Below are 26899 nucleotides of genomic sequence, written 5' to 3'. Positions count from 1 at the left end.
ACTTACATAATTGCATGTGTTTCGCATTTTTACTGAGAAGATTTTAAATTCCAGGGTTTAAAAAACAATAAGTAAATTGTATTCTGGAACTGTAAAGAAATTTCTTTTTGACTTAGTGGTCCTTTAAAATATTCAGAAGCAAAATTATGTAATTTGATGTTAAGAAATGTAATAACTTTCCCACCATAATTGAAAAATTAGATTCCATTTAGAATTTGCTGAGAATCTAAACATTTGTTTAAAATATCAAAATTTATGTTGCCCAATGTTAATTAACAGTATACATCTAATATTGATGGTTGGTTCTCTCCCTCATTATCTCATTATCTGCAAGTATCTAATTTAAGGGATACATATAGTGTATTTTCATTTGAGCTGTATAGTTTTTAATGCTCTCTTTAAGATAAGAGGAGGCAAGTGTAAATGTGCCCATCAACAACATGGGTCAAAAATAAAATGACTTCAGAAGGACTTTCTGTGATGATATTTGCAAACTTAAAATACAATGGTTTTGGTTACAATGGAAGGTCTGCTGTCACACATGACTTTTCTGATAATTTCAGTATTTCCTTTTGGAAATATAATGTATTTGATTATAGGAAAAGGGATTATGGTATCCATTAAGGCTGTGAATATTTAAAGGTTACTCTGATAAAGCCCATGCATGGATCAGTAATTGTATGGTGACCTCAATAGTCTCTGTCCGTCTTTTCTTTTGTTTGTGGTTGTTTTTTCCCCCTTCAAATACAGGAGCTGTTTAAGAGTGGGTATTTGGCTTCTTTTAAGAGTGAAATTATATCAATCTATTAATTGTTTCTTTTCATCTGTCTTGTTTCATACTTGATGTTTCATTCTGAATGCCTGCTTCGCACCACTTCATTGCAAGGACCTCATATGAAATGGACTCCCTTCAAAAGGGGATCTTGCATGATCATGTTTTATGTCTTTCTACTAATATTTATCATACAGCTTATTAACCTTTGTCTGTCTGGAACAGGCTGCATATGAAGTGTGGACTTATGAATTTATTTTATTGTTTTACTTCATTTATTTTGCTTTCCTTATACAGGTTGTATCTGAAAATGCTAATTACCTGAGAACACCAAGAACGCTAGTGGAACAGAAGCAGAATCCTACTGTAGGTATGTGATGTAAAGGAAATTGTATTCCATACTCTTCTTAAATTCACAGTTGTGCACACATGTAAATCTTAAGTGGTGAAAGCATGACCAAATGCTATGCTTTAGTTTTATTTAATGTGTACTAATTCAGAAATGTGGAGATATACAACTCAAAATAAAGTTTTGATAAAATGAATTAAGAAACAGCATTTAATTTTATATAACTCTTGAATGCCCACAGTGGTAAACACTTAGTTCACTTACCAGTGCTAGTTTTTAATCTTCTACTCTTTAAGTTAATTTATAAAGGAAACTTCATTTCCCAGCTTATAGAGATAAAAAGATGCTATTACGTGGAAAAAAGAACTTTCTATTTTTCTGATTAAAAAATATTTTTAAAGTGAGGAGTACTTCAAATCCTGTGTGAATACAGTAATTTTCCTTTGGAGCAACTCTTAAGGAAAACCTAAGCAAAACTAATGTACAGTGGTAGTTTTTATTAACCTATAAAGCATAATTGATTCTTTGATAACATTCAAAGCAACATTGGAAAAGATCTTTCTAAACTCATTTGACTTTAAGCTCATGGTTGATAAACTATATGAGATAACAGCTTATTATTTTCTGTAAACAGTTGTCTTAATAGGTTAAATAAAGATATAAGTAGATTTCATTGTAAGTTTAAACTATATATGTACTGTAATCACCATACTAAATATATGAACTGTGTTGATGCCTACATACTTGAGGATCTTTCTTTAGTTAATTACATATAGCTTGTATTGATAGTTTTTAATATTTCCATATTATCTTTATAGAAATGTATGTATTACCCCTTCTTATTGATGTGTCATAGTATATTTCATAAGAATTGATTTAATCCTGATGAAAGTTTTGCTTGGTTGTAAAGACTTTTGCTACAAATTAATCACTAATTTATACTGGCTGTTTTATTTGCTAATAATGTGTTTTATAAGTGGTCTTATTAATCAAGATCTCAAGTTATTTATTAAGTATTAGAAACTTAAAGTGATTTAGGCTGAATGACTGAAAAAGACCTGGGTTTCTCATAAATAAATAGTAATTATGTACTTTATTTCATAAGAAAGTTTAGTAATTCTTAATTCAAAGGCATCAGGGAAGATTTGTCATTTATATAGACATACATTTTAAAATATTGACTTAATATGACTATTTGTGCTAGGAGAGATTTTTAAAAATATGACCCGTACAAATTGATTAACAGAGCCCCTTCTTGTCCTAAATTAATTTTTATGGCAGTGTTTTTAATACTCTCTTATGATGTATATGTCTAATTATTGTGTGGGCATATTATTTTTTCTCAAAGATAACATTTTGTCCAGTATTAAAGTATCCCATTTGTACATATGACAAATGGTGTTGATGATTAGAAGTGTTATATTAAAATTGAAAATTGACATTACTAGGACATTATAAGTATACTGTAAGCCTGTAAGGCATTTCCAAAGGCTGCTTTATGTGTGGTAAGAGCCATATTAATTGCATGCTGCATGAATTCCCAATGTGAATGGAAGAACACCCGTTGTGTATGTATTTTCTCTAACTCCCATCAGGGTCTCACTGTGCGGGCCTGTTTAGCACCTCGGTGCTCGGGGGTTCATCAAGCGCACCTAACCTACAGGATTATGCTCGTACTCATCGTAAAAAGCTGACCTCTTCTGGCTGCATAGATGGTATGTGCACACATGCACACACACATTCATACCTACACCCACGCACACACCCATCAGCAGTATTTCTCAAAGGCAAGTCTAAGGCCACTGACTGATTCAAGTGGAATCCTAGCATCCTTTGCCTAAATGACTATCTTTTTCCTACAACTTAGATCCATGTTTCATCAGTTATTGTAGTTAGACTTACAGTACTTGTACAGTAAGTGGTTTGTTAAAATGGAAAAGTTAGAACTGCATCATGTGTATTCTTCTTTTAGATAATCGATAATCCATATTATAAAGAATAAATTTTTTCTTTGATCTTTTAAACTAATGTTCATTGTTAAACCTTTTTTAAACTTCTTGATATTGAGCTAATTAAAATGAATGGGATGTTTACAAGTAAAAGAAAATATATTGGCAATAGTTTTATAAAAATAAATGTAGATTATTTCAGGATCCCTAGTTGAAGGACAGCCTCATAATGCTGTTACTGTACCTTAAAGTTGTAATATTCAGAATGTTTTTTGAGGCTCATGTAAGCTTGTTCCTTTTGTTAAGAGGAATGCTTTTAGCTCTTTCAGGAGCAACTTTATTTAAAACTTTTTCTCATCGGGCTCTGTTGCTCAGCCTGTAATCCCGCACCTTTGGGAGGCTGAGGTGTGTGGATTGCCTGAGCCCGCGGGTTCGAGACCCGCCTGGGCAGCAAGAGCTTATCTCTTCAATAAATCAAAAAAAATCAGCCGGGCGTGGTAGCGCACGCCTGTAGTTCCAGCTACTTGGAAGGCCGAGGCGGAAGGATCGCCGGAGCCCAGCAGGTCGAGGCTGCGGTGGCCGGGAGCGGCCACTGCACTCCAGTCTGGGCGACGAAGTGAGACTCCAACTCAAAAAAAAAAAACCACAAAAAACTTTTTCTCATATAGCAACAAATTTATGTTAGCCAGTAAAACATGGATTTATCAGAATTACCAGCTCATTCTGCCTTTCTTTTTTTTTTATATGTCATTCGACACTTTGCCTCCATCATCAAGCTAGTTTACTTCTTTTAGCTAATATTTGGCTTATTACCTTCTCTCACTGTCCCTTCTGCATGTCACCTTTCTAACCTCCTCATATATTTGTTTTTCCCCTCTTTTTTTTAAGTGTTCTTTTGGTAGCTGTTACGAATTTCAGGTACCTGTTTTTCTCTTTCTCAGACGCCACACGCGGTTCTGCTGTAAAAAGGTTTTCTATCTCATTTGCTCGACACCCAACCAATGGTACGTTTTGCTTTTATTTTAAAAGATACTCCCCTGCTTCATCCCTTTTTTATTTTTCTTTTATTTCAAAATGTGGGGTATACAGTATCATTCATTTCTTCGTCCTTAATATCAATTGGCATACAATTCCAACTTGTTATTCACCCAAATTATTGATACTGTCTAACTCCCTTTTCAGCTGTAATTTACACAATAACTTAATATTACTCGTCAAACTTTTAAATGACCACAATGATGACGAGTTTTATTACAAAATTATCACTTGAAAATTTCTCCTGATTTTTCAAGTGATCAGTCTACACAAATTTTTAAAATACAATTTGTATTCTTTAATCTGTTCTTAATTCTTAATAATTTTTACGTTTTTTTCTTTCTAATTTCTTTTCTGATCACATGGTTGTTTTAGTGAGATATTTAACAAAAATACAGAACCACTCACATCAAAAAGCCAAATGAGATGTGTCTTTGAAAAGTTCTTGGGAGCCAGGTGATACAAATTTCACTGGGTAATATTACCTATCCCTGGCAATTTGTCTGAAGCAAAACCTGACTTGATATGGAGCACTCTGAAAACTTTGTCTAGTGTTCATTTTGTTCTTGTGTGGCAATATGGTTTGCTATTATCAAGCAAACAATTCCTTCTGGTATCACTGCCTTTTCTTAAAATTTGAAGGACTCCTGATAGGAAGAAAACTAAGTTAAACTCTAGAAACTCAATTCAGTTAAATGCAGTTTTTGAGGCTAAATTGGAAAGTGTTTCATGACCATTATTTATAAATGGAATTGTTGCAGCATTACAGCTTCTTAGAGCTTGATCTTTTGGGGCAAGAGGGGATATTTATTGATCATTTTTAAATTATTCAGGATCAAAGAATTTAAAACATACTGGTTTTTGCTTTTATTTGGAATAAAGGTACTTTTATTCCTTGAACTTTTTTTCTTTTTAACTGCAAATAAATCTTTCAAAAACTTAAGTCAGTTATTTCAAAATCTTTTATGAAGATAAAGGTTGTTCTCCCCCTTCTGGATCCTTTAACAACACATATAAATAACATTACACTAATTCTTCTTGAGGGTGAAATAATAACATTTCATCCTCAGCAAGTAAAAAATTTAGCCTGGAAGATTAATGTACTTTCCCTTCATTGTAACTGTTTAAATGCTACTTTTTGAAGAAAAAGATCCTTATTTGATACACCTGCAGCTTCTAAAGAAACCTGCATGCCTAACAACCTCTTAGAAGAAAAACAGAAGTCACAAAAATTCTAAGAAGACACATTGCAGGTTTAAGATTGTAATTTTTATACTGAATGCTAAGGTGTTTAAAACCACTATTGGAAGTTTTATCTAGGAGAAATCTGTGTTTGATTAAAGATTTAAAATGTGAAAAATACTTTTGTTAAACTTAATAGGAAATCAAGTAATTTTATACTCCTTTAGTTTAGGCTTTTTAAAAAAATATATGGATTTTCTACACATTATACAACTTGATGCATTCCTTTCAATTTTTTAAATGTTTCTTTGGGTTTTAAAGATTTCTTTTTGTCTTTTTTTAATGCTGTGTTGTCTTATCTGTCCTATGAATTGTCATTTGACTGTTCCTTTCCCTTTTTATTTCCCCTAACCTTCATGTTACTTCCATCTTTAACACGTATCATGGACTTATCCCTCCCTTCATCTTTAGTTCAAGGAACATGGTGCAACAAGTATCTTCTGACAGTGCCTTACCTTATTTTCTGGGCCTCTGTGCAGAACACCTATACCTCTATAGGTGCTGATCCGTTTCCTCTGTGGAATATCTAGGCTCCAGTGGTATGTTTTTATAGCTTCTAAACATGTCAGCAGGGTGGCTCTTTAAATTGCTGCGCTAACCCTTTCATCGTGCATGATAGGAAACGTCTACTAAAGATAAGTGGGAAAAATACAGTGCAGAGGAACTCGATTATATTGTCATTTGCCTGTTATAAAATCTAGCAGACAAATGAAAGAAATAGTTGTTACAAAGATGTGTAGATATTCTGAGGAAAGGAGGAAAAGCACATTGTTAAGTTTAGTGTAATGCAAAGAAAGGGTTTGCGCTTGTTTGCATGAATCTTGTACTTTAAAAAGAAATGTAACAGTTGGGCAAGCCTGATTTCTTTAGTGCTTAACTTAGGTGCTTAAGCTACTGTTATGGTATAGTGTTGTTTTTTTTTTTTTTTTTTTTTAAGTATGTATAATGTCCTGTCATGCTTTGGTTTGCACCCAAAAATCAAACATACTGATTTTGCAAGTTGTTTGGTTATTTTCATAGGAAGATTAGATTTCCTTTTAACTGAAGTTTCCATATTGCAGCTTAGAATTAGGCAACTCTTGGGTCAATATTTCTTCCTAAACTTTAAGTAAATCAAACCATTCAAGTTTAAAATGAGTATAAGCCTACTGAAGCAAAAGAATTTGCAGTCTGAGGTTAATTAAATTTTACTTTTTAATTAATGATATTGAACTTTATGTAAGCTTATTTAAGTACTAGCAGTATTTCTTTGGAGGAAAATTAGTTTGAATTTTTGGAAGAGTAGATGCAGGAAGACTTGTTATTTTTAGCAATGTATGAAAGCAATTTTAAAGCCATTCAGTTGAATGAAGTTTAAATAAACAGACAATTTTCTTAAATTAAAAAAAAGTGAATAACCTATATCCTCTTTGTTTAAAATAGTAGATTGTGTTTAAGTTTTTTTGTTTTCACTGATGGTATTAATACATATCTGCATGGTTGTTTCATAAAATTTTTGTATTTCTGTGCCATTATTAAATACGAGTGTATTTACATTTTGTATTGTTTTTACTTGGCCTAACTTTATGCAACCAGTGATTTCTAATAATATAATTATTGTGTTAATTCAGTAAAGGTAGGTGAGATATGTTTTAGAATTTTAATTGCAGCATATGTGAATGAATATTGTTTTAGGATCATACTGGAGTATATTATTGACCTTGGGATGCCTAGAAAAGTACTTAAAATCACTCTTCACAAGTAATTACATAATTATTTTTTAACAAGAAGTTGCCTATAGCCTCCTGGCATCTGGGACATATCATGGCCTCAACCTATTCACCTTTTGAATAGACCTGACTTTGAAAAAATAAAAACTGAATAATTGTATTTTTTTCCTCTTTTTTTTCCTTTAGGTTTTTAAGTATTATTTTTAGATTTTACCAATATAGGATGAAATTGTGTGCATGCTGTACTATGTGATTACATTAAAAAAGAAATCTTTGTTACATCTTGTTCCAACTCCATATTGCATAGCATCTGGTGTCATGACTTCAGAGATCTTGTGTGTTTGCATGTGATAGATTGGAAAGACCTAAACTATCTAGTTCTAAGCAATGATTTTCTTCCTTTTTAATTACTGTTTTTTTAAATATCCAACTTTTCTTTTTTGTTTTTGTTTATCTCTTTCAGGTTTTGAACTATATTCCATGGTGCCATCTATTTGTCCTCTGGAAACTCTTCATAATGCCCTGTCTTTAAAGCAAGTGGATGAATTTCTTGCTTCCATTGCATCTCCATCTAGTGACATTCCACGGAAGACTCCTGAAATTTGTAGGAAAATTTACTTTTATTATTAATATTTGCTTGTTGGGCAGTAATATTACCTGAATGTAATAAGAATTATAAACACATAAACTCAAGTAGTGGTAGTGACAAATTTTAGGAAAGGGGTGTAAAGGACCATGACTAGGAATTATTTGGTACATTGAGCAATGAACTATTTTCTTGACTCTCCACCTCAAATTTTTTTTTTTTACAAGAAAGAAAGATTTAAAAAGACTCAGCAATAGACATCAATAAGATATATAGTCATGGTCTTTTCTAAAACTACATTTACTGGAAATCTCACATTCCTATTACATACCATTTTATAACAAACTTTTTAAAAATTATAAAATATCAGTTCACATCCCATGCATACATACCTAACCCCTCACCTCCTTTGGTAAGGAGTTAGAGCTCTAAAACTAAAGAGAGAAAATTGGGACAGCAGGTTTTCAAATTATTATCCTCAGAAAATATTCTGAAGAGGTTAATTTGTGTGAAGAAAAAGGGTTCATGGCTAAGTAAGTTTTAGAAACTGTCACATCTCACCTCCCTTTGGAAAGGTATAGTTACATTCGCATGTAAAAGGCTGAATTTCTTCTGTAAAGAAAGCTGTATAACCCAGATTTTCCAAAACTTATTTTTTAGAAAACACTTTTTTGGTAACACATTAAGCATTACATGGCACTATTCTGAGGGACATTTTGGAAAAGGCTTAGGGCTTCCTTTTTAGGTGTTGAGAAATCAACTGGCAGTTGTCATTTTCAGCACTATAGGGTTCCTCAGCACTTTGTATTTTCCAGTTTGGAGAAAATGCTCTGCTTAGAGCTAAGAATCTTGCTATTCTAGTCATATTTTAGAACGCAGCAGACTTTCTTTGTGTACCATTATCTTTTTCCAAGTGCTGTAAATAAATTTCGCCTAAGAATATAATGAGATATTACAGTTCTTGGAATAAATGTCACTTTTATGTCTTTCTATTATTGTTTCCTTCCCTGGGCCATTATACTGTATAATTCTAGAGAGCACTGTTTATACTGTACTGTCCACATGGTTCGTCCTGCATTTCTGTAATGTAGTGACCTTTCCCTTTTTCTCCATTTCTGGTAGTAGAGGTCAGCTTTCAACCATTGTTGGTAGTGGAGAGGTATGTTGGTGTAAATGTTCTAAAATATATTACTTCAGGGATGGCTTAGGGAAGTAGGTTTTTATTTCAAAATATGCTTATGAATGTGTCTGATTCTGAGAATTGCTAATGTTCCTAATTAAATAACTTCTCTAAGGTATAAAATCAGTCAGGAAAATGAAAGGAGTCATCTCCTTTTATATTATCTGTAACCTGATAGAATGGATACTGCTGCTTCCTCAAAATACAGTAGAGGACCCGAATAAATTTCAGTTTACTCCTTTACCTTTATACTTGATGTTTCCTTGCTTCCTTGAGGCAAGGGTATAAAATCTTAAAATAGAGATTAAAGAATGAGTCTAATTAATAAATAAGGACATAGGGTAGATATGAATGCTGTTTAGATTTTAGAAGATTTTCAGTGAATGACTTGAAGGTAATAGTAGCATAATGGTATCTGTTTATTACATAAAGAGTATTTTAGTGGAATATTTGCAAAAATATAATATTTTAAGGTTTATTCTGTAATACTTTTATGATAGCTTCATTTTTGTGATTAGTGAATTCCATTAATCAGAGTATATTATTAGGGTTTACTAATGAGGCAAAGAATATTATATTTCTTTTCTAGTTCTATCTTATTAGCTCTTTTCTATATCATGAATACATCTTGTACCCCAATCCCTCTAGCTTTCTTAAAATTAGGTTACTAAGGGAACTAGGTGAGAAAGTAAATATACTTAATATAGTTGATAGAACTGGATAAACCTTAGTGATAATATAGTTCATTGGCCTTCAAACTATTCCTAAGAGCCTTTTGGAATTCTATGAAGAGAATGATGCTTAATCATCAGCGCTTGTGTCTTTCATGGCTGCTTCAACCAGAGAATCTGCTTTGCTTAATTTTATTTAAGACTTCACTTGAGAACAATTTACTATTTAAAGGAAAAAACTGAGATGGAGTTGAAGAAATCAACTAGTTAGTAGTCAAGCAAGACTGGAACCCAGGTCTTCTAAAGACTCTTGTTTTTTTATTCTTTGAATGTTAAAGAAAATAGAGTGCCAATTTTGATGGAAGTATCTGAATCTTATATAAACTACAGAATTCATATTTATTAACTATAATATATTTGCATTATTTACAATTAATTTCCTGAATTATCAAGGAAGTAATATCATGTATGTAGAACTATATTGATTTTGTGGTGTTTGTTGCAAGGTAAAATACAATATTAATAATACTCTGTTACTCAGTTTTTTTCTCATCTAGGACAAAACTAATATTGTGGTAACTAAAAGTTAGCTTACAGTGGAACAGTGACAATATCAGATTGAAGGAAAAGGAATAGGAATACTAATTAGGATAAGTTATGATAGAAGTTGATAACAGAGTAAGTTAGCAAGCAAGAAAGAGCTAAGTAATGCTTAACTTTTTGCATAAAAAAGGTATATTGCTTCGTATGATATTTTAAGGACTTTTTCATCACTTCTTTTCACTAGTGACTACTTTGAGCTCTGCTAGTCAAAATTATATTCATTCAGTGTAGGTGTCAGCCACCAAAGGTTCATTTGCCATAACTGACCTGCATCTTGATTTTCAAAAGCAAACTTTTTTTCCTTTTGTTGTGACTTATCCTTCTCCAGAGAACTCCATACTTAAGAATTATCCTTGTTTTTCCTTTTCACACCTATCAGTTTCTTCACCTTGACTAGAAAGAAAGGGGGGGAAAATCCAACTTTAAAATTTGCTCCCTTTCATTAAAATAAATCTCAACTGGATAACATAGGAAGATAATCTGATTTATTGAATTACTTATAATCTAGCTAGTTTATTCTTCCATATGATAGTTTAGGTGACCATTGTGTTTGTAGATGAACCATCCCTGATTTCTGAATCTGTTTTTTTTTTTTTTTTCCGAGAAAAAAACAATTTGGGACTCTTTGTTTGAAAGATTGCTAACTCTGATACCAGGCAGTAAAACTGTGCCTTCAGCTCTACCATACCTTAAGAACCTCAGTTTCTGTCAGGACAGGATAAAATTAAGTCTCTTGCTCTATTCTTGGCATTCCTCTGTATATACCATTAAAATGCTTATTATTTACAATATAAAGAAAACATCGATTTGGCTAAGGCTATGAGAAAACTGTCTTTTTATTAAGAAGATGAATTTGCTTAATTTACTCTGCAAACCTTGCCTTGTCTATTTTCTACTGTAATCATGTATATTCTTAGGGTCAATAAATTATGCCATAAGAAATTTTCAATAATGTTAAGATAGAATTGGCAGGAAATTATTAAATTACCATGTTTATTTTTTTCAGCCTCCACAGTTTCACGTTCCAGTCCAGCAATGAGAAGAAAAGTATCTTTAAATACATACACACCTGCAAAGATCCTCCCAACACCACCAGCTACCTTAAAGAGTACTAAAGCAAGCAGCAAACCAGGTTAGGGGTGTGTGTGTGTGAGTTTGTGGATTCTGCATGGCAGTGAGAGGAAAAACAACTTGCTTTTTAAATGTAAAATCTGTTTTTAATTAGGATCATCACATTTCCTAAACAGTGATAATCTTAGGGGCTAAAATTTATTATTGTATCCTATTGATATGTATATATTTCCTTTGCCCCACATCTATTAGTACAGTATATTTCATAATCACACTTTCTCCCAAGCTAATTATGCACTTTCATCTTTTGCTTTTCTGTTGAACTTAGGGCATCATTTTATATGAATTTCTTTTTCCTATGGGCTGGGAGTGGTGACGCATGCCTATAATCCCAGCATTCAGGAGGCTGTCAGGAGGATCATTTAACCAGGAGTTCAAGTCCAGCCTGGGCAACATAGTGAGACCCCCATCTCAAGTTTAAAAAAAAAAAAAGATTTCCCTTTTTCCTTACAATATTTTAATCTCTCCATTCTCAGTCTGATTATATGATTACCACATCAACTATCTTTTATCAGCATTTTTCTGTTTTAACTTCTTTGTACATTTGATTTTGTTGATCCTTTCTGAAATGCTTTCTTACACTGACTTCCAAGCTATTATTCTGTCATGGTACTATTTCTATTTACCCAAAGTTTCTTCTAATTTTCTTATTTGGTCATCCTTTTTCATTCTTTTCTTCCTAGACAGGGACATTCTACTTTATTTTTTCTTTCCCTTTATCTTTTTTTTCTCAGATAATTCCATATAGCTCTGAGACTTTGACTACATGCTTATTAGAGATATTTTCATTCTTTTCCTCCTTTTAGTGCTCCCAAATAGTCTTTTGGTTAAGCACTTGCTTAGAAGACAGAGGGACCTAGATTAAAATCTCAGCTCTGCTACTTATTAGCTATATGACCATGGGCAACCTCTTCGATGATTAGTCTCATAGTCATAAAATCAGGGTAATATAACCTCCTTTATAAAGCTGTCAGAGGTGAGTGCAATAATATATATATAAGGTACTTGGCACACATAGTAAATCCTGAGTGGTAGCTGCTATTGTTACATTATATCTATAACATTTACTTCTCCATAAATAAATTCCCTTAGTATTATGCCATTTTTCCTATTAAAATATTCTCCCTCTTCCTATCCTTTAAGATTCAATCCATCCTTTTCCATTGATAATGTATTTATACAACTATCAAAGCAAAAACTTCAATGATACTGTACTACTAATTTGATCTAACACTTGATTTTGCTCTATCAGACTACCAGGCCTTATAAGTCATGGGAAATATTTTTAAAAGATTTGAATTTAGTTGAACATTCTAACTAATCAGTATATGAAACTACAGAAAGTTGAATAAGTATCTTAAATGTAATTTGTGGTATACTCCGTATTTTAAAAATGAAAGTTAACACTTCTTTATTTTACAAAGTATTTGTCTATTCTCATAGTTCTCATCATAACCTTTAGAGGTCCATACCATTAATATGTTCATTACAGATGAAGAAATTAGTAGAGAGGTTGTAACTTGTGCCAGTTTACATAGCTAGTTGTCAGTAGACCTAGATTTGAATATTCTTTGACTCACAGTACATGGTTGTTCTTTACATATTAGACACAAAATAAATACATTATTTTATATACATTTTTAAATAATAAAGTTGAGATGGTGTTATATTTGATTCTTCAAATGTTAAGCCAACCATGCATTCCTAGAATGATCCCTACTTGGTTATGATATATGGTTTGTGGTATGTATACACACACACATATATCTTTTTTTTAATTGCTAGACTGAAGTTGATTTTGCATCTGTATTTGTGAAGGCTATTGGCCTGTAATTTTTCCCTTTTAAAAAAAAAAAATAATGTCTCTTTCAGGTTTTAGTATCCAGGTATTGGTAGCTTTATAAAATTATTAGAAAGTATTTCCTCCTTTCTTATTTTCTGGATGAGTTTTTTTCTCTAAATGTTTGATAGAGTTAGTTTTCTGTTTCATTTTTGTGGCAGTTTTAGTAACTTTATTTTTTAATGAGCTAGTTTATTTAAATTGTCAACTTTGTTGCATCTCTATTATCCTTTTAATGAAAGCGGTATTTTAATGAGTCTGTTATTCATGATGCTGGTAATTTGTGTTCTGATTTTTTTTCCTTGAACAGTCTCACTAGAGATTTATCAATTTTGTTGCCTTTTCAAAGAACCAACTTTTGGCTCTTTGTTTTTCTGTTTGTCTTATATTTAATTTATTTCTGCTATTTGATTATTTTCTTCCTTCTACTTACTTTGGAATTATTTTATCTTCTATTTTTAGTTTCTCAGGCCATTGATTGTTAGATATTTCCTCATTGTTATATAAACATTTAAAGCCGTAAGTTTTCCTTTACAACTTCTGTGTGTTGCATTTTACAAAAGTTATGTTGTATAGTCATTATCATTCAGTTAAGAATGTTTTCTAGTTGACTTGTGATTTCTTCTTCAATCTGTGGAGTATTTATAAATGTATTGGTTAAATTTCAAATAGTTGGGGGATTTTTTTAGATATATTTTTATCAATTTCTTATTTAATTCCATTCCAATTGTAAAATATACATTATATGATTCCAGTCTTCTAAATGTGAGACTTGTTTTATGGCTTACCATTTGGACTGTCTTGAATATACTAAGTGTACTGGAGAAAAAAGGGAACGTTTCATCATTATGCATTAGGTCAAGGTTGTTGATAATATTCAAATCTTTTGTCTTCACTGTTGGTTTTTTAATTTTGTTTTTTGGGGCATATGAGTGATCAAAATGGATTTGGTTGTCCTATCAATTTTATAGAGAGCATTTCCATTCACAACTATGGAATTGTCTGTTTTTCCCTTTAATTTGGTTAGTTTTTGCTTTGTATGTTTTGGAGCTCTGTTATAATGTATGTATATATTTGTTGGGTTTTCCTAATGTAGTGATTCATTTATCCTCATGAAATTTTTCTCTTTAACTTCCAGTAATACTTGTCTTAAAGTTTATCTTATATGAATATAGCTATTCTGGCAATGCTTACTGTATACATGGCTTAGTTTTTTCATCCATTTACTTTCAATTTGTAACTTTATATTTAACATAATTTTTTTAATACAACATATATTTTACTTTAATGATGTGATCAGGTGTTTTCAGGGTAGTATGACCGTAGGCATATTTGACTTTTTAAAAAGTCATTCTAACAACATCTACCTTATAGTTCATTAACATTTAATGTAATTGTTTGAGTTAGGTCTACTACTTTATTATATTTTGTTTATTTCTTCTGATGATTATTTTTTATTCTTACCTTATTTTGTACTAATTCAGTATTTTTTAGAATTTAATTTTATTTATTGGCTTTTCCTATATCTTTTTGCATTATTCTTTATTATTCCTCTAAATATATATTTCTGATTTTTCAGTCTATTTAATTTACACCTCTTAAAGTAAAATGTAGAAACCTCGCAACTGTATAGCTTCGTTTATGCTCCCCTCTTCCCATGCTTTAACATAGTTATCCTTATGTGTCTCTTCCATGTATATTATAAACATCACAATGCAATGTTATATTTGCTTTAAACAGTCATATGTATTTTAAAGAAATTGAGAGGAGAAAAGTTCTCTATTTAACCAGATATTTGCTATTTTTTATGCTTTTCATTCCTTCCTTGATGAATATGTTTCCATCTGGTTTCATTTGCCTTCTACCTGAAGCTTTTTGACATTTCTTATATTGTTGGTCTTTTTAGTTTTGGTTTCAGCAGTTTTGACTGTGGCATATGGTCTTTTTTTTTTTTCTTTTAGTAATAATCCTGGTTGAGGCTTACTTTTACCTGTCCTCTTTATTCTGTCATTAAACTCATCCAGTTTTTATTTCAGATATTTATTTTTTAGATACTCTGATGATTTTTATAGGTTTTCTTGGCAGAGATGTCCTTTTTATTTATTTTAAGCATATTTTTCTTTGTCCTAGAGCATAGTTAAAATTGCTAATTTAAAATTTTTGGCTGGGCTCGGTGGCTCAGCCTGTAATGCCGCACTTTGGGAGGCCAAGGTGAGTGAATTGCCTGAGCCCACAGGTTCGAGAGCCGCCTGGGCAACTTGGCGAGACCTCATCTCTACAATAAATCAAAAATTAGCCAGGCATGGTAGCGCGCCCCTGTAGTTCCAGCAACTTGGAAGGCAGAGGCGGAAGGATCGCGGAGCCCAGCAGGTCAAGGCTGCAGTGGCCGGGAGCGGCCACTGCACTCCAGTTGGGGCGACAGAGTGAGACTCCAACTCAAAAATAAAATAAAATAAAATAAAATTTTTATCTGTTCATCTGACTCCTTTTAGGACTTGTCTCTGTCAATTTACCCATTCTCAGCAAGAAATGTTTTCCTGTTTCTTAGTATATCGAGTAATTTTGGATTGTATCCTAGACATTGTGAATGATATGTTGTAGAAACTCTGGATTTTGTCATCTCTGTTGTGTTCTACCAAAGAACTTTGTTTTGTTTGTTTGTTTTTAAAGCAAAGAGTTAACCTTGGCTGTACTCAGATTGCAAAATTATGTATCTTGAAGTAGCTGGCAGCTCAAATTTCAGTTCATATCTCTTAAATTTGGTTGGGCTGCTTGAAACTTATTCTGCTCATGCTGTGGATTTGATCATGGTTTATACCTAGAATCGTGGACTATCCTCTCTGGGATTTCCCACCTCACTTTCCAGCAGCTCTAGTTCCCCTAGTACTTGTCCACTGGTTCTTCATGGTACTAATACTGGGTCTTATGTTGGAATTTTAGTCAATCTTTATTGTGCAGATTGGGGTCTGTCCTCAGGCTAGAAGCTATGAAGAATGAGAAACTTGTCTCATATTGTTCCCTTTTTTTCCAAGTGTTGATTTTTCTCCAGTAACTGTCTGCTTTTGTTCACTATGTAATATCTTCCTGTGGTTGTTCCTCAAATTTAGTGCATAGTGTATATTTGTTACCTGTGGAAAAGATTGGTCTATAAGAACTTACTTACCCATCCATTAGAGAAGAGTAACTCCCCTTAGAATAGCTTTTTGATGACTTGACGTTGGTTCAGATATGGAAGGGTGGTTCCTCAAAAATGTTTCTAGCTTTCTCACCTCCTAGCTCTTTTTATAGGGGTGGGATAAAAGATAGAGGAGGGAATTGATGCCTGTAGGAAATGTAATGAGTTCAGTTTTAAGCATGTTAAAGTTATGTTTCCTATCAGATATCTATAGTGAGTTCTAATAGTTGTTGGATATGCATATCTTGAGCTAAAGAAAAAGGCCTGATCCGGAAGTATAAATTTAAAAATCATTAGCACAGTAAACACTAGTTAAAAATTATGGAAGTGAATAGTTTCCCAGGAAGAACATAAATAAAATAGGAAATTTATTTTGTATATGCACCCCATTCTCATTACCTACCTATATTAGTGTTGAATTCTAAAAGTAAAAAGTTAAAAATGCTATATTAAATATTTACATTGTTTCATTTACATCATAATTATAACAAGAAATATTGTGTCACTCAGTATTATTTGAACTTGGGTTGCTTGTATAAATCTAAGCAATAGCTTTTGTTTTTAATTTTGTTTTTTGTTTTTGTTTTGGTATAGCTACAAGTGGACCTTCTAGTGCAGTTGTTCCTAATACCTCATCTCGGAAAAAGAATACACCTAGCAAAACAGAAATACATGAACACAAAAAAAACAGTGGGAAAAAGAAATGAAATTTTAGCAGAAGCTGGATCTTCTTGTAAAAATAACTTGTTCAGTAGAAAAAAATATGTAGTAAACCTTGGCTAAAAACTGTCAAAGCTAGTAATTTATGTTTCTCCTAAGGCATCTCTGTATTCATTTTTGAATGTTTTTTAATCTAGAGGACACTTTCTTTATATTCAGGTAAGGAACTTTTGTCATCATCTGGAAATGTTTAACATAATGCTTACTAGCATTTTATGTGTAGCAAAACTTACAGTGATAAAAATAGAATGTTTACCGTGTGCCTGTAGTAAAGAAAAGGAGCATAAAAGCTCAACTGGTCTGTACCAAAGTCACATCAGTAATGCTGTATACTGCAGAGTCTGATGAGGCAGCCTCTGAACATATTTTTATTTTCATGGGATTGCATTTTAGCTGTAAAGACCTTTAGCTTGGGTGAAAATTTGACAGCCAGGATTACATATTGGGGACTTTTAAAAAAGTATCTTTCCAAAGAGATTGCATTAACCATTTGGTTTAGAAAATGTTTCCCGATTATTATAGTGACATATATGCTGCAATATTTAATAACTGGAGTATAGCACATGGGTTACTTTTTCAATCTGTTTGAATTTTTTTAATTGTGTGTTATTTAACATATTTCATATACAGCTGAGAGAACTATACCTTTATGCACATAAATTTGTATGTTAATTTGTAGAAAACATTTTATTTATATATTTCTTTACCATAAGAGGTGCTTTGTTCATCAGGAAAATCTTTGTTTTATATATTGGCAAGAAAGGCACCTTTAGAGTTTCTTTTTTAAAAGATAAGGCTGACAAATTTATAAATGTTATACTTGTTTTCAGAGTTATTTTTTTAGATCTAAGGAACTCAGTTCACAGGTCATCAATGTTAAAAGAAATCTGAAGTCTGTTAAGTTAGTAGCTATTATGTATAGCATCTGTTTTTTGCCATTTTCATTGTCAGTGTATCAGTTGATCTCACTAAGAAAGCTTAAAGATTGAGCATTTTAAATAAATGCTCTTTATAAATGATTGCATTCTGAAGGGAAATTGAGATCATTGTGTTTTGATTTCATCCATGATGTGAAAAAATAATTTATCTTTGGTGCTTTTCTCCCCTGTTGCACAAATAATTGTGAACCACTTGAAGTGACCTAAGCTGTAATACAAGCGGTGCAACCTGCTAAGAATTCTGTGTGTTGCTAGTTACACAACTGAAATTGCTGAAGCTTTAACTTGAAGCTTATGTTTAGAAAAATTATTAAATTCTCATAGTATGAATACAACTATTGTAATTCTTCAAAAGAGGCTTTTCTAACATTGAATCATTATTTATGAATTAACTTTTAGGAAATAAGCATATTACATGTTAGTTGTTTTAAAAGGTACTGGATGCATAAGTCAGAAATATATACAATTAAATAAGTTCATACTTCACATGAATGTAAATGTATTATATGGAGACATGTCTTGTAAACCATTGAATGTACCTAAGTTTTCTTTATGTGACAATGTGGTTAATGGGCTCATTGTGGAGGTAATCAGAAAACTACTTTTATTTTTTAAGTGAAACTTAATTAAAATATTATTTCCAGAATCAGAGAGTGACTTAAATGGTAAATTATTTATTTTCTTTATCTCTTTCCTTTTAGTTTTCAGAGAAAGAATAAGGAAAATGTTTATTTATTAAATAGGACTTATCTTGAACTTAAATAAAATTTATTATTGGCCAAACGTATAGCAATATATTGCTTTCCAAATTAGAAAGTGCAGTACAACTCGCTTTTTTCTTTTTTTTACAAGAACTGTTACTTCATTGTATTCACCAAACTCGGTAGTACTACTGTGTAGACTAAATGTTGTTCGCAAGAATCTTAGAATCATTTCCAAGGCAAACAAAAAGTCTACTGTATCAAAGTAGGATATTACAATTATCACCGTTAGTGGAAGTTAGACTGAAGCATCTGTTTCTACTTGATTCTGTCCCCACAAGATGTGGAATTTTTGGTTTTAAATACTAAAAGATATTTCTTCTTGTACCTCAGTCCTTCAATCCAAAGAGGTGAGAAAACCTGACTTAAGGAACTGTGTAGTCACCCTGAAAAGTTAATCTTCATGATGTAGTTTTCAGTCCCTTCACCCTTAAACTCTACATCTAAGCTCAGACCTAACTATTTCCTTGAAGTATAGCACTGGTAGATTCTGCTACCCTGGTTTTAATGAATTACGTTGTCCATTCTCAACTTCTGGCATATTTGGGGACATATTACAGCAATTTTGGGTTAAAAAAAGTGTGCTGAACATTTTATGTTTCCTCTGAGCAGGAAATAGAGTCAGAAGAGAGACAGTGAAGTGACAGAAACATGTGACTGCGTGTTTAATACATACATAGAGCACAAGGATGATAGATGGCAATTATGAGAGAAAAGCTAGCGTTCTTTAAGAAATATCCAATTTAAACTCATTAGCCAAGGGAAAAGTTTCTGTTTTGATCAGGGTCACCCAGATTTGTTTTCAGGTTTTATTGACTGACCTATATATCCACTATTATTTAGGTTCATGCCAATTTGAACTAAGACTTCACTTTTTTATTTTATGTTCATACATTGGTAGAAAATTTTCAGTCTTCGTGTCTATTTTTTTTTTTGTCATTTTATGTTTGTTATCTGACAGTGTAGACTGCATGTATTCTTATCGAGTCAGGGTTGGAATCTCTTCTTTTAGAGTAGTTTTAGCTCCTCTCTAATTCTCTTTCCCTGTACTGGGAACTCTCACATACAACAGAATTCTTACCCATGGGAACAAGTTGTTTTTTTTTTTTAAATAAGAGACAGGATCTCACTCTGTCACCCAGGCTGGATTGCAGTGACTCAGTCATAGCTCATTGCAGCCTCGAACTCCTGAACTCAAGTGATTCTCCAATCTTAGCCTCCCAAGTAGCTGGGACTACAGGTGCATGCCACTATGCTTGGCTCATAGGAACATTTTGTACACTCCTGAAGGAGTCATTTGTGATAGGAATTCAGGTAGAGACAGATCTCCCTTTGTATAGAATCATGGGCATCACAATATTACCACATAAAGTTTTCTTTTTATGGGTCAATTTTTATGGAAAATGCAGTTTCTATTTTCAGATAACAGAGCACTACATAGCATCTACTTATTATGTACTATATAACTATATAAATTATAGCTCCTTCACTAAATATATTATTGAGCTATTTTTTAACTGCTTTTTCCATGTCTTTTGTCAAATGGATTGAGAGAGATAAAATTTCTTTTCACTTAGGGATTTCTGTCAGTTTCTTATTTTATTATCTGTGGTTTTTACTTTACTCTTTTTCTGTATAGTATGTGGTTATATTTTCTGGTGCATATAAATTCATGACTATTAGATTTTCACTGTAGGTTTTAACTTCATCATTATAAAACTGTCTTTTTTCTGCATTGGATGCTTTTCCCCTGTAATTATCAGATACTAAGATTAACCTATGTTTTGTTTTGGTGTGCATTTGTCTGATATTCATCTTATTTGTTGATATTTGAGTCACTTTGTTTTGAGTATTTTAATACAGTATATAGTGAGTTTTGCTTTGTGATTCTATTTTAAGATTCTATTTAATAGATTAGTATAGTCTTTATGTTAATTTACATATAATATATATTTTCTTTTAGATTATACTTTGTTTTTATTGCTTTTAAATTTTTTATCTTTCTGTAACAGTACTTTTTATTGCAAATTAAGAAACTCTCATTGAAACTGGCTTAAGTCATAAGAAAATTTATTATTGCACATTTCTGATGGTCTGGAAGTGGTGTTGGCTCTAGCCATGGTTCCATTAGCTATAATGTCATCAAGAACCCAGATTATATCTATGTGTCCTCTCTCATTGTATAAACTTTACCCCAAAGTTGTTTCCCTTCGTATCAGGCACAATTTGACTGTCAGTGGCAATCAGCGCCTATTTCTTTGTTCATGTCCAGCACAATAAAAACTGAGGGAAAGCCGGGCTCGGTGGCTCAGCCTGTAATCCCGCGCCTTTAGGAGGCTGAGGTGAGTGGATTGCCTGAGCCCGCGGGTTCGAGACCCGCCTGGGCAGTGAGACCTCATCTCTACAATAAATCAAAAAATCAGCCGGGCGTGATAACACATGCCTGTAGTTCCGGCTACTTGGAAGGCTGAGGTGGAAGGATCGCCGGAGCCCAGCAGGTCGAGGCTGCGGTGGCCGGGAGCGGCCACTGCACTCCAGTCTGGGCAACAGTGAGATTCCAACTCAAAAAAAACCAAAAAAACAAAAACTGAGGGAAATTCTCCCCTGATAGTAAAATATTAAGTCTTCCACGATGGTGTGATCTGGCCAACTTACTTGGTTCACCCCTGGATGAATTCACCCTCTGTTAGTTTATTTACTCTGTATTCCTTACAGGTTGGCCTTCTTTCTGAGATGGCTTTGCTTTTTCCTTTCCATTTCTTTTCTGAACTCTGTTAGTTTATGTTCCATTTCCTCTGATTGCTTTGCCATGGAGTTTCTGATCACCAGTCTCTTATATGAACTGTTTGTTTCCTTAAGTGCTTTGAAGTATGACAGTATATTGTCACATTTTTCACATGCTCAGTGGGTTCTTTTTTTCTGTTGTGTGGTTCTTATCTGCCTTTATTTTCTCCTGTTCCTTTTCTTCTAGTGTTTTTACATGAGTACAGTGCAGGTCTATTCTCAATTATTACTTCTCTTTAAATGAGAAGTTTTTTGCTCATCTATTTGACATGGTATGGTAAGTAGTGCAGCTTTTTTGTGTGTGTGTGTTGAAGTCTCACTCTGTTGCCCAGACTGGAGTGCGATGGCACACTCACGGCCACCGCAGCCTCAACCTGCTGGGCAATCCTTCTGCCTCAGCCTTCCAAGTAGCTGGAACTATAGGCATGCACCACCACGCCTGGCTAGTTTTTTTAATTTATTGTAGAGATGAGGGCTTGCCAAGTTGCCCAGGCTGGTCTTGAACCCCTGAGCTCAGGTAATCCTCTCACCTCGGCCTCCCAAAGTGCTAGGATTATAGGTGTGAGCCACCACGCATGGCCGGTAGTGCAGCATTTTAAGTGAACACATCCTTCCCAGGTCAGAGTGAAGATCTGTATGACAGAAGTGTGGATTGGAGAGAACTGTCTTAGCCTTTTATTCTCTCCAGTCAACAAAGATTGGCAACTGCAGGGCTGCTCACCTGTGCACTCTCTGTCCTCCCATTGGCCTCAACTACAGACTACTTCTTGTAACTATGGCTTGTCTGTATTTCTTTGGCTTCACCCTTCCTGCTCCCCTGTGGTACCAGATTGTATCCAAGAAATGGCTCACTATTGGCATTCATCCTGTTTGCATTGTTTCAGACAAGAAACTGATTTTTTTCCCTCAGATTTTGCCATCTATTTTGGTCTGATGACTTTGTCTGAGATCTGAAGCTGTTTGACCTTTACTGCGTTTGGCAGTTAAGTGTCTTCCAGTTTTGGTGAAGATAGTTTATGTTTCTATTCATATTTTGGGTTAGTTTTTTTTATTAAGAAATTATTTCTCTTTCATTTTCAAAATGTATGTATTTTTTTTTTTTTCCTTCCTTTTGGTCTGGTTAATATCCTTTGGCTAAAAGAAAGAGAAAGAGGAGGAAGAACAAAAGAAAAAGCCCATGCCTCTTCTGGTTGCTCATCTAAGCTGTATTTTAAAAATGAAGTTAATGCCAGCCTTGCCTACAGTATTGTTGTTAGAATCTAATGAAATAATATTTGATAAACTGTAAAGTGAAGAACAAAGTATCATTTGTATTCTCTTGCTGTAATAGAGTTGTATATAGTCCACATGTCAACCAGGCCTCTGTTTTCATTGGTATTTTAGCTTTTTTACAGTCAAGAATGTTCTAGATAACTCCCAGTACTCTTTGTATGGCTGCTCCTGTTGCCAAGGGAACAGCCTGCCTAGTAACAATCTGACAGAATTCCCCTCCCCCCCCCAAAAATCGAGGTTATTCTAGCATCTCCTCCTTTTAAAAATCTTTGAGATAAGATCATCACAAAGCACTGTTCTTTACAAAAAAGTATTTTACAAAATAAAATCAGGCATGCCCTCCCGCCCATCTTACATTGTGTGTGGTGTGTGTGTTGTGAATGACACCATTGTGTAACCCAGGTGGGATCATGGATGTACAGTTCAGAGACCCATTTTGAAGCACTTATAAAGATGTAACTTGGTGAGGAATGCAGGCTGTCATTCCATGTTTGGCGCTTCAGGAGTATTTGATATATGGAAAGACAATTTTTTAAAGAAAAAGGCAAATGTGCCTAATAGTATTTTGCTGGTCTTGAAAACCATAGATTGTTCTCTTTATTTTTTATTTTTTTGAGTTGGAGTCTCACTCTGTCACATAGACTGAAGGTCAATGGCACACTCAAGGCTACTGCAGCTTGGACCTGCTGGGCTCAGGTAATCCTTCCACTTCAGCATTCCAAGTAGCTGGAACTACAGGTGTGCGCTACCCTGCCTCAGCCTTCCAAGTAGCTGGAACTACAGCTGTGCGCTACCATGCCCGGCTTATTTTTTGATTTATTGTAGAGACAAAGTCTTGCAAAGTTGCCCAGGCCGGTATTGAACCCCTGGGCTCAGGCAATCCTCTCACCTCAGCCTCCCAAAGTGCTGTAATAGGCTTGAGCCACTGTGCCCAGCCAGATTGTTCTCTATTGTTCAATATTGAATAGAAAGCTCAGTGATAAGTATAGGCGGTAGATGAATGTGAGGAGAAAAGAGAAGGTGAGGGAGTGTGAAACTGAAAACACAGATGCTACTATTATCAAAAAGGTGCATTCCTGATGTGAGGAAAGGGATTGGAAGCTAAAAAATTCCTATTTCTTTCACTCCATGTAAAAGTGCTAATTTGTCCTATAGTGCCTGTGCTCAAAATTCATGACAATGAAATGCTGGGAGTCCCAAGTGTTACAACCACCACAGTTTTGTGTAATTGATTCTTCTTGGTCATCCAGAAACCTGAAAGTCCCATTGCCATACCTGCCTCTCAGTGGGATAGAAGAAAAAACCACAAAGAGAATGAATGAGCCACACAATAGTTCTCATATTGGAAGAGAACAAAGTTGGCTCCACTGGTGGGAAATGGAATTACTTTTAAAAAGTAGAAATTGAAAGTCTCACAACTCAAGGAAAGCATGAAGTCATTTCAGAAGTCCTGTAACAAATGGTAAATGTTTAGCTTGGAATTATGTGACCAAAATCCAACCACATATTTATTCCACAGGCCAGGAAAGAGAAAAGAGCACTGCGTAGATGCTTTAATTCCATTTTTGCCAATGAAATTTGTGTTTGTGAAAATACTTATATTGAACTTCTTGTTTATGATGATTTTCTTTCACTTTTTGAAAGCCTCTTCAAGAAAGAGCAAAGTAGCCTGCTCTAATGGATAGAATAAGGAACTGGGAGAAAGGAGACCTTGGTGTTAATCTCAGATTTATTGCTATGTGTCTGGGAGACCGTAGAATTTTTACCATTTCTTCTATTGCTAGCTCTGTCTTCTTTCATCCTAGTAAAGAAGTTTTTTTTGTTTTCGTTTTTAACACATTTAGGTAGATGATATAACTAAAAAGTTAGTAATACTGACTTTCATTATCACTCTCTCTTGCTCCCCAGATGCTCTTTTAAGGAATTGACTTGGTTAATACAGTTAATGTTATAATATTTACAATGATAATTTTGAGAATTATCAACATGAAACAATTTATTTACATAGTAGCTTCTTGTTATTACCCAGAATGCCTTTAGTTCTGGGTATTGGTTGATACTGTGAATGCAAATTATTTTTCCTATTAACCTAAATAAAATGAAATACAGTTATATAAATGTTTATGCAGCAGGAAAAATTATATACAACCAGTATCCATATTGAGAGGTAATGTAGTCCTGAGACTAAAAGCAGAGGGCTGTGAGGGAAGTTGTTTGAATAGGATGCGTTCTGCATCCCATCTGCATAAGCATCTTGTCTGTCTGTTTAAACAGATATTTGTTAAAATTAATCTAAATTTAGCATCTGACCTACCTCTTTCAGTCTACGATGTTGTGATTCTTAGAATATTTGATTTCTTGTTACGTTCTGCCCCTTATATTCTGACCAGTGCTGCAACTACAAATAAATATGTACATTGCTCAATAAGAAAGAATGGCAATGATACTCATTTTATCTTAACAGTTGGTTTTAACTCATTTTGACCAAAAAAAAAATGCTATCCCTAGAAAACTAGAGTGATCACAGAGATCAGATGACCTCATATTACTGAGTTATGCCAGAAAGCTACTACCTACCTAGAAAAGTTGGTTGCCAAGTATGGTGTGGGAATAGTTTAGGAGGAATTTATCTGCTCAAAAAATTTTCAGCTGCTTGCTAGACCTAGTGTCTGAAATGTTAACACTGGTGCTTCTATTTAAAAAAAAAAAATTATTGAGGAAGCTCAGTGAACTACCTGGTAAGCATATATATAGCTTTTTTGAAAATGCAAATAACTTTAGTAGGCATACTATACTACACTGACCATTAATCCCATAGTTAATCATATGCTTTTCTCACAGTCACTTGAGAACAGGAATTTCTTCATTAAATGTATGCTGAGTACTAGTTATAAACTAGTTACTGCACTAAGCCCTGTTGGTACAATTATCTCTATTCTTCAGGGAATTTACTAATTTACTATCTAGTGAGGATCTAAGTACTCAAAAGCAATCATGAAGTCAATGGCAAAATGGCCTGAGTAGTTAATGCTTCCATTCCAAGCACTTAGAAATTCTGGATAAAATAAATATTTTAGAAACATATATAATAGCTCAAAACCAAGATGTTAAAACCAGAAGATGTCAGAAATATAAAAGGAATCAATAACTAAATCAAGCTCAAAGTCTTTCTGTCCAAGATATATGGAAAGTACCTCAACCTCTGGTATTTTAGAGAGTTTTTTTCCCCCTTTGATCAACATGAATTATAACTAAGGAAAGAGATAAATAGGGGTTGATGTATATGCATGGCAGGTTGCTAGATTTGGGCTGTATTCACAAAGAAGAGAACAGGACGAGGTCTGCTCTGTTCATGAACTAGAACTTTAAAATCTCATGCCTGCTCATTATCCTAAGCCCCACAGGTCAATAAAAGAAAGCAAATGTCAAAACATGCCATGTGCACACTTTCACAATCCAGGACACATGCATGACTCCCACAATAAAAATTTTTTTTATAAAAACCTCACACTGAAGAGAATCTCATAATTCAAAACAAAAAAAAAAGTTGTAAATCCACGAAAAAACCATAGGAAACAGTTGGCATCCTAGGAGACTTCTGACTTGAGAAACTACATGGTGGTGCATTATTCTGTCATATAGGAAACTGAATACAAGATTGAGGTAGTAGAAGGTACTTAAAGGCGAAGTTTGGAAAGGCAAACAATGATGACTTCATAAATGTGCTTGGGGCTGACCTTGAGTGGGAGGCATTAACTTAGGATGTGTAAAGAATTTCATAACATTGAAGTATAAAGCACTGCAGACGGGAATGGTTTTCATCCTAATAGAATCCCACAAGGTGTGCATTCTAAAATGTTATTGTGTAAATTACAAAAGCTTTGTAAAAGTGATGTCAAGCTAATTTTATAGAGTTAAAAAAGTATTCAATCATCTGGTACTACTCTCATAAACTGTTTTCATTTTTCCATGATCCCTTTCAGTTAGTTACTATCCTTATGCATCTTTATGTAGTTGCTAATATTGTATCATAAACATACAAATCTGTCTTTCTTAGGTTCTTTACTCCATAGTAGATGACATTTCCCATGTTACAAAGTATTTATAATGTTCATGGTTGTCACTTTAAAAAATTCTGGAATTTTATTTCTAAAAATTTTTAAGTTTTTATTAATTTATGCA

The 26899-nt window shown here is 33.5% G+C and overlaps 1 protein-coding gene across 6 annotated transcripts in view; it reads left to right on the top strand.

Annotated features, from left to right (window-relative positions):
* Positions 1–16992, top strand: part of PPIP5K2 (diphosphoinositol pentakisphosphate kinase 2) — a 77716-nt gene extending 60724 nt beyond the window's left edge. For 2 of the 6 annotated variants that reach the window (XM_021713722.1, XM_021713720.1), the window contains 6 exons: positions 1070–1142; positions 2717–2836; positions 4012–4074; positions 7520–7660; positions 11103–11228; positions 16837–16949. In XM_021713722.1, the coding sequence (XP_021569397.1) occupies positions 1070–1142; positions 2717–2836; positions 4012–4074; positions 7520–7660; positions 11103–11228; positions 16837–16949 (636 nt within the window). Of the gene's footprint in view, positions 1–1069; positions 1143–2716; positions 2837–4011; positions 4075–7519; positions 7661–11102; positions 11229–16836 lie in introns of all 6 variants that reach the window. The other 4 variants (XM_021713725.1, XM_021713723.1, XM_021713721.1 and 1 more) reach the window with 3 other exon arrangements.
* The last annotated feature ends 9907 nt before the right edge of the window (positions 16993–26899 follow it).

The sequence above is a fragment of the Carlito syrichta genome, unplaced genomic scaffold (assembly GCF_000164805.1).
Source record: "Carlito syrichta isolate Samal-C Ts95f unplaced genomic scaffold, Tarsius_syrichta-2.0.1 Scaffold304700, whole genome shotgun sequence".
NCBI lineage: Eukaryota > Metazoa > Chordata > Mammalia > Primates > Tarsiidae > Carlito > Carlito syrichta.
Note: the sequence above shows the minus strand (reverse complement) of the source record. Positions and strands in the feature narration are given on the sequence as shown.